We start from the raw sequence: 9,108 nt of genomic DNA, 5'->3' as shown, positions 1-9,108 counted from the left end.
CCACCACTGAGCCAAGCTGACTGGGCTCATGCAGACTGACTTTGAGGCATAAACACAGCAAGTAGCACTTAGGGAGTCAAAGGTGGAAAATTCCTTTGACATGCCAAAAATGTGTAACTGAAAATCATTTGGAAGAGTACTTACTACTCAGCCTCTTGTCCCAATCTCAAAAAGGAGCAAGTGAAAAAAATGGAAATACACTCTAAGTACCAATAAACCTAATTTTCCCTACCCAGCCTAAATTATGTCCTATAAAAGGTAAAAACTGTTTTAAAACGCAAATGGTTCTTTTGTTACTAAATCAACATCTGTCCCAGATATAGACTCAAATGTTTGAACAGATTAAGGAAACTAGAATTTATCATTTTCCTTAAACATTTAATGGTAGCAGCTAAACCCAACTATGCCACCTAAAGGACCTATCCTTGTTTTAGAAACATTAGCTCTAGAGCTTACACCTGAGGCCTCCCAACAGTGGGTATTATGCAAGGACAATCAGCCGTTAGTGATATTACAGGTCACTATGTATTCAAAAGTCAGATTTTGGAAAAGGGTTTTAAACCTGTAAATTCCCAAGATGCACATTCAAAACCTAGGCTGGCTCAAGTTCAGCTTCACAATGTGCCGTCTAGCAAGATTAGCCAACCAGGGGGAAATCAAATACTAGTGACTTACCAGAAATTCCAATTAACCAGATGTCCATTAGTCTTACTTGGTTCAACAGTTTACTCATAGCAACCCACCCAACTCAATTTTGAAATATATAGGTCATCACTTACACAATTCTTAGGGACTGGAGTCCATTGAAGCATTATTAAGTCAATGAAAACAATGGACAACCTCACTTTTCCTCACGGGAATGTCCATAAGCACCTCTGGACACAATATACTTCCTGGTGTCCCATGGCCTAAATACAACCCTGCCCACCTTTTGTCTCAGTACACTCACTGTCCAGCTGCAAGACTCTAATTCATTAACAATCACATTTGACTGGCTTCAGACCATTTCTCCAGGCTCTAGGCTGGCCAAATCAGTCATGATAAATCACACCCCCACCCCAAAGGTACCCTAGTGAGAATCAATACATCAATACAACAGTCTTTGCTTAGACTGTTTCCCTTCAACTGCCAACCTTGAAGTTACTTACTGGTTAGGAAAGTAGGCTTTCATTTAGAAACCCGAGGAAACAAATAGCAAGCTTCCAGTTATTTTGCAACAATTACCTTTATCTTTTGTCCTTCACTAACAGGGACCTATTTTACTGCCTGCCCTCCCCGCTCCACACACACACACACACAAACCAGACATGATAAACAAAAGCCAAGTTTATTTGTTCATTTCTTGCATTTGAAGTATTCCTCGATGACATCCTTTGCCTGAGACTCTTTGCCATAGTCCTAAAAAAGTCATAGGGATTTTCATTTTAGTAACACTTAGAAATTCCAGCAAGCCATCAGTACTAGTTATAGTAAAGCTTTAAAATTAGCTCGTGTCTCATGAAAATTGTTTATTAAAACTTCTTATAGCCATTTTCAGGGACCTTAACGACTTCAATGTCTTTAAGGCTCGTAACATGGCTTTACTATTGCCAGCTTTCTCTAAATTTCTGCAGAACACATTCAGGTAAGCAGACTTATTGGCTGGCTTGCATTATGGACTATTTTTATTTTTTTTTGTAAAAGGCAGAAAACATACTGTTAACCCAGCACAACCTTCATCCCACAGATAGATACAGACTTACCTTAACCACCACGCAACTGCAACCAACCACTTTACGGGGTTTTCCCTCTCTGTCGATTTTACAGAGGCCTACCCATTCCCCAAGTTTCTTGTTGTCGTCAACCTATTAGGGGGGAATTTTAAACATCACAGTATTAGTGGGCATTAATGCTGCTGTACCGACAATAAATCAAACCCAGAAGGTACTGTAGTCAGATAGGGTGACAGGCAGTTTCCTCACACCAATTCAGTAGAGGGAGCCAGTTGTCATCATGTACAGCACCAAGATCATTACAGGCATTGGTTTGTTCCATACCAACATCAAAATTAGCATTTAGTACTGCAGGAAGAATAGTTGCTTCTATAACCACCTTTGACATAGCCAACATCAAGTGTATGGGATGATTTTCATATCTGTAGGAAGCATTAAGCTGGACACCACAAAATTTGCTGTGGTGTGACAAAAACCACTACAGATAGCATTATTCCTAACATGTTGGTCCAGCTTTCTTTGAGCAAAAGTATCTCTTAACAGTTGAGGTAAATCAAATTAGATAGGTAACGCACCTTAATTAAGTTGATTTGGTGTTCAGCACAAAGAGCCTCCACCAACTTGACGTACATAGGCTCATCACAGTTGGATGCAAGTACACAAAGGTGGGCTTGGCGCCTGAAATGCAAAATAAAACAATTAAAGCTAAAATTCAGATCTACATCCACTACAATTGCACTTTATAAAGGAGTTGTCTGCACTGGCTACAATGGCAAAACAAAAGCAGCACATGCATTGGTGATAACTGCTTTAGTTTGATGAGCCTTTATAGGTTACACATATTCATTCAATTCACCTACAGAAACCTCAAGTGTTCAGAAACCCGGAAGACGAACAAATTTAAGCAGGGGAACTGTTTACTAATCTGTGGTGAAAACGGAAGCATACAGACATATGCAAAGATGCTCAAAGTCAGTAATCATCAGAGATGCAAATGAAAACCACAATGAGGTTATCACCTTACACCTGTCAGAATGGCTATCAGCAAACAGACAAGCAAGTGCTGGCAAGGATGTGGAGAAATGGGAACGTTCCTGCACTTTTGGTGGGAATGCAGACTGGTGTAGGAACTGTGGAAAACAGTATGGAGGTACCTCAAAAAATTAAAAATGGAACCTTATGACCCAAGTTTTCCACTTCTGGGGATATATCTGAAAAAATCAAAACACGTAATTCCAAAGAATGTATGCACCCCTATGTTCATTGTGAATTATTCACAATAGCCAAGATTTGGAAGCAGCCCAGGTGCCCATCAGTAGATTGAGTTAATAAAAAAGCTGAGATACATTTACACAATACTACTTGGCCATAAAGGGGGAAATCTTACCCATCAAGACTGTATAAGCCAGTCAAAGACAAATGCCATACATATGTGAAATCTAATGAATAATAGACTAACAAAGAAGAAACCAGCATGGATACATGAAACTGACAGGAGAGAGGGGGCTGGGGGAGCAAAAATGAAGGGATTAAGCAAAAACAAACAAAAAAATCCAGAAAACAGTACGGTGATTACCAGAGGGAAGGAGGGAGGTAGAAAAGTGTAAAGGGGGGATAAATGGTGATGGAAGGAGACTTGGGGGGGTGGGGGTAACAATGGGACACAATACATACAATACACAAAGGCTGTATAGTGCTGTACACCTGAAATCTATGACTTTAACCAATGTTATCCCAGTAAATTCAATAAAATTAAACAACAGATACACAAAGACTGCTACATGCAACAAACTACTAGATCAGAGCTGTTGCCTGCTGTTACTGGCCCAGAATCCTGCAGCTCCGCCAAGACACAAACAGTGCAGGGGGATTCACACCAAGACCAGAGGAGTTCTTCCAACAAGTGTTTCCACCTGTTATTTGACAGATTTAAATATACCTGTCTCAGACCCGATATTTTCCAATAGTTAACACATGCAGTTTTTGCCAGTGTAACCAGCCCTGAAACTAAACTGAATATATATGAACAATTCTATATTCACGTTTCTGAAGCAGCTACTTCACTTACTACATTCATGTACAAGTGCAGACGCTTCTGCAACAAATTTGCCATCTCACGAAGGTGGGTTGGTTTAACTTTGCAAGAAACCAAGTGAAAGTTTCTGTCTGCCCTGTAACGTGAAATTAGCCCCACAACTACAGGTTTGTCAGACTGTTACGTTTCACTCATGAAAGGAGTGAAGGGGTATCCGACAATTTAAGTCATCATTCAAAACTGTAGTTTCACTTTACGAACCAAGTGTTCATCCCACTCCAAACAGAAACCCAGACTAAGTGGGCCATGTAAGCATGAGTTTGGTACCTTTTCCTAGGTTTCCTGTGGAACGGATGCCATTCAGAACTTTTGTGCTAACACCGTGAACTCCACGCTTTCTTCCCTCGGCTGCAGTTTTGTTCCAGTTCCAACCCACAGTTATTGAGACTGAGACACGTACTTGTCTAAGGCTTTGGCAGCTTCGCGAATTCCGCGCGCGAGGCCATCGTGGATGAGGGCGGTCTTCAGCACCTCTTGCAAAGCAGTATTAACGTCCATTACACCTCCAGCAGCAATGCTGCAATGCAACAAACCAAGACGGTCAGTCAATTCCCCGCACACCGCCTAACGCCTGGGACTCAGCAGTCATCGGCCAGGCACGCTTAAGGCGCCAGGACGGACCCAGAGCCCGCGCCCTGCGCCTTCCCGCACCACCTTCCCGGCCCGGGCTCACCCTTCCTCGGCCATGGCGGTGGGTTATGGGTGGAGCCGAATCTTGAACGCACTGTAACACAAGACAGAAAAAGAAAAGGACATCGGTTAACTAAAGGATTAAGTTTGGGCCCTGCTACTTCTCGCCAAACCCAGCAAAAAAAAAAAAAAAAAAGATGCCTAATCGTGCACCATAACCACCACCCTCGCCTCGTTCAACTCACCCCAAGCCTCCGCCTCCGCGCAACTCCGCGGCGGCAGGGAAAGAGACCGTGTGCGCCCGCTTGACGGTATTTAAGGGCTGCCCAGGACCCCTGTGCGCATGCGCACTGCGGTCTTTGAAAGAGGTGACTCTGGTGGTGCCGGGCCTCGAGAATTTCTGTTTCCGGATTGATGAGATCTGAGACTAGGACGCTGCTGCTCTGCCCATCACTGGGACGCGAGACAGGCAGCAACGCGGGCAGCCTCACATCGATCTTCCCCCGCCGGGGCGGGGCCTGCGGAGGCCCAGTGGCACATTCTACGGAGCGCGAGGACGGCCAGGCGCGCATGTGGGCTCGACCTTGTGAGACCAAGACTCCGGGTTCCCTGGCTCGCTCAGAACTTTTAACCCTTACCTCGTCGTATGTGACTCCTGCCCGCCCGCGCAGCTGTGCCTTCCTTAGTGGGAACGCTCTCGGTTCGCCCGACAGTCCCTCTGAACGTCCGTGAGCGTGCCGTCCCGTGGGCGATCGCCACCCGTGTGCGTGCGTGTGCGTGACACGAGCCAACACGTTTTCGCGACTTCTAAGCACATGGCCGATTGCACGCTCCCCGCGATCGTTAGTGAAGTGTAACCTTCCGCCAGGAGGCCGCTTCTGGCGGAAGGTTACACGGGAGGCTGAGAGAAAAGGAAGGCTTTCTCAGTGTAGCTGGTCCTACATGAAGTTCTTTTATTTACTTTTTTAACGCTGAATTGTCCCCTGAACCCGTTGTCCCGCGCAAATAGGGATTGAGTAGGTGCCTTGCAAACACCTCCAATGTGGCAGCCGGGGACAGGGCCTGTAATGGCGCGGGAAGCGCAGCCTGAGAGCCCGGCGTCCGTTTCCCGGCCGGACCGGCGCCGTCGGGAGTGGAGTCCCAGGTTTTTCAACTCCGACTTTCCCCGGAGGCAGCAGTTGGAATTTTGCAAAGACAGGCCGTTCTCCCACCCACATGTTCAATGCAAATACCTGAAATACAGGCTAATTTAATCAGTACAGTCTTTATTTTTTTTTCCTTTTGTTTTAACGTCCTCTCCTGACACGTCGCCCAGCCAGTCAGCAACTGTTCCGCGTCCAGTAGGTGCCAGCACCGCTGACACTGAGCAGCGGACAGTTCCCGTCAGGCCGAGTGCCCGGCAGGAACAGTGGTAACAGGATAAGAGTGCCAGGTCGAGTTAACCAGAATAGAAAATTTTAATAAGTTGTTATAACTCATTTTTAGCTTTTTAAAAGCTTTCAGATGTTCATTTTGCAAAGTGTCGCCCAGCCGGCGTGGCCTGGGTTGTGGGCTCGATCCCCAGTAGGGGGCGTGCAGGAGGCAGCCGGTCAGGGGTTCTCGTGTCTCCCTATTGCAAGTGTTGGATCTGCTCTGGCCGGTGGCTCAGTGGTTAGAGCCTCTGCCTGCGGGCGGAAGGGCGGCGTTTGATTCCAGTCAAGGGCTCTGACCTTGGTTTCAGGCTCAGCCTTGATCCTGGCGGGTCCGGGGCTCATGCTGGAGGCAGTCAGTCCATGTGTCTCTTTCCCATTCATGTTTCTCTCTGTCTGACTCTTCCCCCTCCCTTCCATTCTCTCTAAAAAAAAAAAAAAAAATCGATGGAAAAAATATCCTAGGGTGAGGATTAACAACAACAAAAAAAGTATTGCATCTGCTTCCCATTCATAACTCATCCTAAAAAGGTGTCCACATAATTCGTTGTTCAATAGTTCATTTTTTTTTAAAGCTGCAGCGTTTATACAAATGATAAGATTTCTGCCACTGTCATGCTTGGGGTAGGATTAAGATTTGAGCCAAATATTAGTCTATCTAAAGGCCACAGGGGAGGCACAAAGTAGCATGGGGGTTGGGGAGAGGGGCTGATGGGGAAAGGTAAGAGAAAGAAAGACTTTTGACTTGCGGCAACATTTGAAAATAGGCTCAAAAAACAGAAACCTGAGAGGATCCCCACGGGAGGATGAGAGAAAAGGACGGTATTCCAAGTGGAGGAAGGACAGGGCAGAAGCACTGACGCCTCCTTGGCTTGTTTGTAAGTTATCCGAACACATTTGTGTTTTTGAAAGTGAATGTGGTAAGTAGTATGCCAACAAGTTTTCCATTATCTGAAGTTCATACAAGTGAATATGCTAAACATATTAGTAGACTTCTCCCCCGCATCACCACCCTGCCCCTGAAAAATATTATGGAGGAGGCGGGGAATTTGGTAAAGACTCGGGAAACATAAATGAGGAAAGCAGTCATTGCCAAAGAACATATTTATATAGGGGGGAAATAGTTAAGTACCTTTCAGCTCATTCTGTGGTTGGGTTCTATCTTCTGGCAGCTCGTAATCTATTGAGACTCAGGTATCATAGGCCTATGCCTTGACATTTCACCTTATAAATATCTTTTTTAAAAATATATTTTTATTGATTTCAGAGAGGAGGGGAGAGGGAGAGAGAGCTAGAAACATCAATGATGAGAGATAATCACTGATTGGCTGCCTCCTGCATGCCCTCCACTGGGGATCGAGCCCGCAACCTGGGCATGTGCCCTTGACCGGAATCGAACCTGGGACCCTTCAGTCCAGGCTGACACTCTATCCACCAAGCCAAACCGGCTAGGGCATAAATATCTTTTCTATCAGTTGTAAACCTCCCTTCTTAGAACTGGAGCTACTCTTTCTTTCTTTCTTTCTTTCTTTCTTTCTTTCTTTCTTTCTTTCTTTCTTTCTCTCTCTCTTTCTTTCTTTCTTTCTTTCTTTCTTTCTTTCTTTCTTTCTTTCTTTCTTTCTCTCTCTCTTTCTTTCTTTCTTTCTTTCTTTCTTTCTTTCTTTCTTTCTTTCTTTCTTTCTCTCTCTCTTTCTTTCTTTCTTTCTTTCTTTCTTTCTTTCTTTCTTTCTTTCTTTCTTTCTCTCTCTCTTTCTTTCTTTCTTTCTTTCTTTCTTTCTTTCTTTCTTTCTTTCTTTCTTTCTCTCTCTCTTTCTTTCTTTCTTTCTTTCTTTCTTTCTTTCTTTCTTTCTTTCTTTCTTTCTCTCTCTCTTTCTTTCTTTCTTTCTTTCTTTCTTTCTTTCTTTCTTTCTTTCTTTCTTTCTCTCTCTCTTTCTTTCTTTCTTTCTTTCTTTCTTTCTTTCTTTCTTTCTTTCTTTCTTTCTCTCTCTCTTTCTTTCTTTCTTTCTTTCTTTCTTTCTTTCTTTCTTTCTTTCTTTCTTTCTCTCTCTCTTTCTTTCTTTCTTTCTTTCTTTCTTTCTTTCTTTCTTTCTTTCTTTCTTTCTCTCTCTCTTTCTTTCTTTCTTTCTTTCTTTCTTTCTTTCTCTCTCTCTCCCTTTCTCTCTCTCTCTCTCTCTCTCTCTCTCTCTCTCTCTCTTTCTTTTTTTAAATCCTAGTTATAAAATGGGTTCTATTCCCACAAATGAAGTTAAAGGGCACTCTGGTGGTTTGAGAGTTCTTCAATATAGATTCTCCTAGTTCATGTTTAAGGTTACCTCTTCTCAATTTTAGATATAGCCAAAGGTGGAACACTACTAAATAGAAACTAATGGCTAGAGACAGTCTTATACCAGCAGATTATAATACCTACATAATGTGCACAAGTGTGCATCTGAAATACATATGAAAAAATAAATTCTAAAGTTTGTTTTAGGAACAATAAATCATAGTAAATAATGTTGTTTAGCAGTTTCTATGCACCAGTTAATGTGCTAAATTATTGTCATAGCTTTTCTTCCTTGGTCATCTTTGAGATCTTATGTGGTAGTGTTGGTATTAGTCCCCTTTAACAAGTAAAGAAACCAAGGCCTAGAGAGTTGCCCAAAGTCTCATAGGCAGTAAATGTGAAAGCTGGTATTTGAGCCCAGTGGCCATCAAAGATCATGCTTCTAACCCTTCATATATTTGGACTAGAGGCCCAGTGCAAGAAATTCGTGCAAGGGTAGCGTCTCTAGGCCTGGCCAGCGATCAGGGCCAATCGGGGCCTTCTGGCTGCTGGCTGGGGCCTTCCTTCATTCCACACCACCCCCTGGTGGTCAGCACACATTATAGCGAGCAATCACATTCCTGCTCTCCCTGTCGAACTCCCAAGGGACACTTTGCATATTAGCAAAGTGTGTGTGTGTGTGTGTGTGTGTGCGTGTGTGTGTGTGTACACACACACACGCACACACACACTGAGTCGCCAGATTATTATGACCACCCCATAAGTACTTCGTTGGGCCACCTTTTGCCTTCAATACTGTGGCAATTCTTCTTGGCATTGACTCCACGAGATGTTGAAAGGTGATGTGAGGAATCTGACACCATGCCTGATGAACAGCAGTGTCTAGTTCTGTGAGATTTGATGGTTGTGGAACCAGCTGCCTGATGGCTCTTTTAACTTCATCCCACAAATGCTCAATTGGATTGAGATCTGGTGATTGTGGGGGCCACCTAAGCAAGG

The 9,108-nt window shown here is 43.9% G+C and overlaps 1 protein-coding gene across 3 annotated transcripts; it reads right to left on the bottom strand.

Moving 5' to 3' along the window:
* Positions 1–1,308: 1,308 nt before the first annotated feature.
* RPS12 (ribosomal protein S12) lies at positions 1,309–4,773 on the bottom strand. 3 transcript variants are annotated; one of them, XR_001360696.1, is made up of 7 exons: positions 4,683–4,773; positions 4,481–4,531; positions 4,208–4,324; positions 2,288–2,390; positions 1,964–2,151; positions 1,743–1,844; positions 1,314–1,398 (listed from the first exon to the last, which is right to left on the bottom strand). XR_001360696.1 is itself a non-coding variant. In XM_005859023.2 (6 exons), the coding sequence occupies exons 2-6, from the start codon at positions 4,492–4,494 to the stop codon at positions 1,336–1,338; spliced, it is 399 nt and encodes a 132-aa protein (XP_005859085.1). In that variant the 5' UTR covers positions 4,495–4,531; positions 4,683–4,773; the 3' UTR covers positions 1,309–1,335. The 3 variants fall into 3 exon arrangements, 2 of the variants coding, with proteins under 2 accessions (XP_005859085.1, XP_014389319.1); XM_005859023.2 differs by lacking the exon at positions 1,964–2,151 and having other exon boundaries at positions 1,309–1,398; XM_014533833.1 differs by lacking the exon at positions 1,314–1,398 and having other exon boundaries at positions 1,752–1,844; positions 1,962–2,151.
* Positions 4,774–9,108: the final 4,335 nt, after the last annotated feature.

The sequence above is a fragment of the Myotis brandtii genome, unplaced genomic scaffold (assembly GCF_000412655.1).
Source record: "Myotis brandtii unplaced genomic scaffold, ASM41265v1 scaffold123, whole genome shotgun sequence".
Taxonomy (NCBI): domain Eukaryota; kingdom Metazoa; phylum Chordata; class Mammalia; order Chiroptera; family Vespertilionidae; genus Myotis; species Myotis brandtii.
Note: the sequence above shows the minus strand (reverse complement) of the source record. Positions and strands in the feature narration are given on the sequence as shown.

Coding starts and splice junctions, on each gene's coding strand:
- RPS12 (XM_014533833.1), bottom strand. Junction 2,391..4,207: donor GCTGCCAAAGCCTTAGACAA/GTACGTGTCTCA, acceptor TTTGCATTTCAG/GCGCCAAGCCCACCTTTGTG. Junction 2,152..2,287: donor ACCAAATCAACTTAATTAAG/GTGCGTTACCTA, acceptor TGTGGTGTCCAG/CTTAATGCTTCCTACAGATA.